This window comes from Mesitornis unicolor, unplaced genomic scaffold (assembly GCF_000695765.1).
Source record: "Mesitornis unicolor isolate BGI_N332 unplaced genomic scaffold, ASM69576v1 scaffold11310, whole genome shotgun sequence".
Taxonomy (NCBI): domain Eukaryota; kingdom Metazoa; phylum Chordata; class Aves; order Mesitornithiformes; family Mesitornithidae; genus Mesitornis; species Mesitornis unicolor.
In genome coordinates this window covers 14,812-15,016 of record NW_010158988.1, presented here as the reverse complement: position 1 = coordinate 15,016, position 205 = coordinate 14,812, and the positions used below count along the sequence as shown (strand labels likewise).

Sequence of the window (205 nt, the reverse complement as noted above, 5' to 3'; positions counted from 1 at the left end):
TCCGGCAGCTGCTCGGTCCCACGTTGCCATTGGCTGACTCAGAACACCTGATCCCGCGCGAAGAGCGTTCTGCTGCGCTGATTGGCCAACGCCGTGAGGCAGGCTCACACGGCAGCGAAGAAGTGGGCTTCCCCGAGGGGTTTGTCAAGATGGCGGCCAAAGGGCAGCTGCTGGCTTGGGGAGGACGGTTCCCCTTCTCCCCATA

At 63.4% G+C, this 205-nt stretch overlaps 1 protein-coding gene across 1 annotated transcript in view; it reads left to right on the top strand.

Annotated features, from left to right (window-relative positions):
- Positions 1-205, top strand: part of LOC104541251 (little elongation complex subunit 2-like) — a gene marked incomplete at its 3' end in the record, with an annotated part of 14,596 nt that overhangs the window by 954 nt on the left and 13,437 nt on the right. The window contains exon 2 of the mRNA XM_010185259.1: positions 9-187. Within this exon, the coding sequence (XP_010183561.1) occupies positions 9-187 (179 nt within the window). The remainder of the gene's footprint in view (positions 1-8; positions 188-205) is intronic.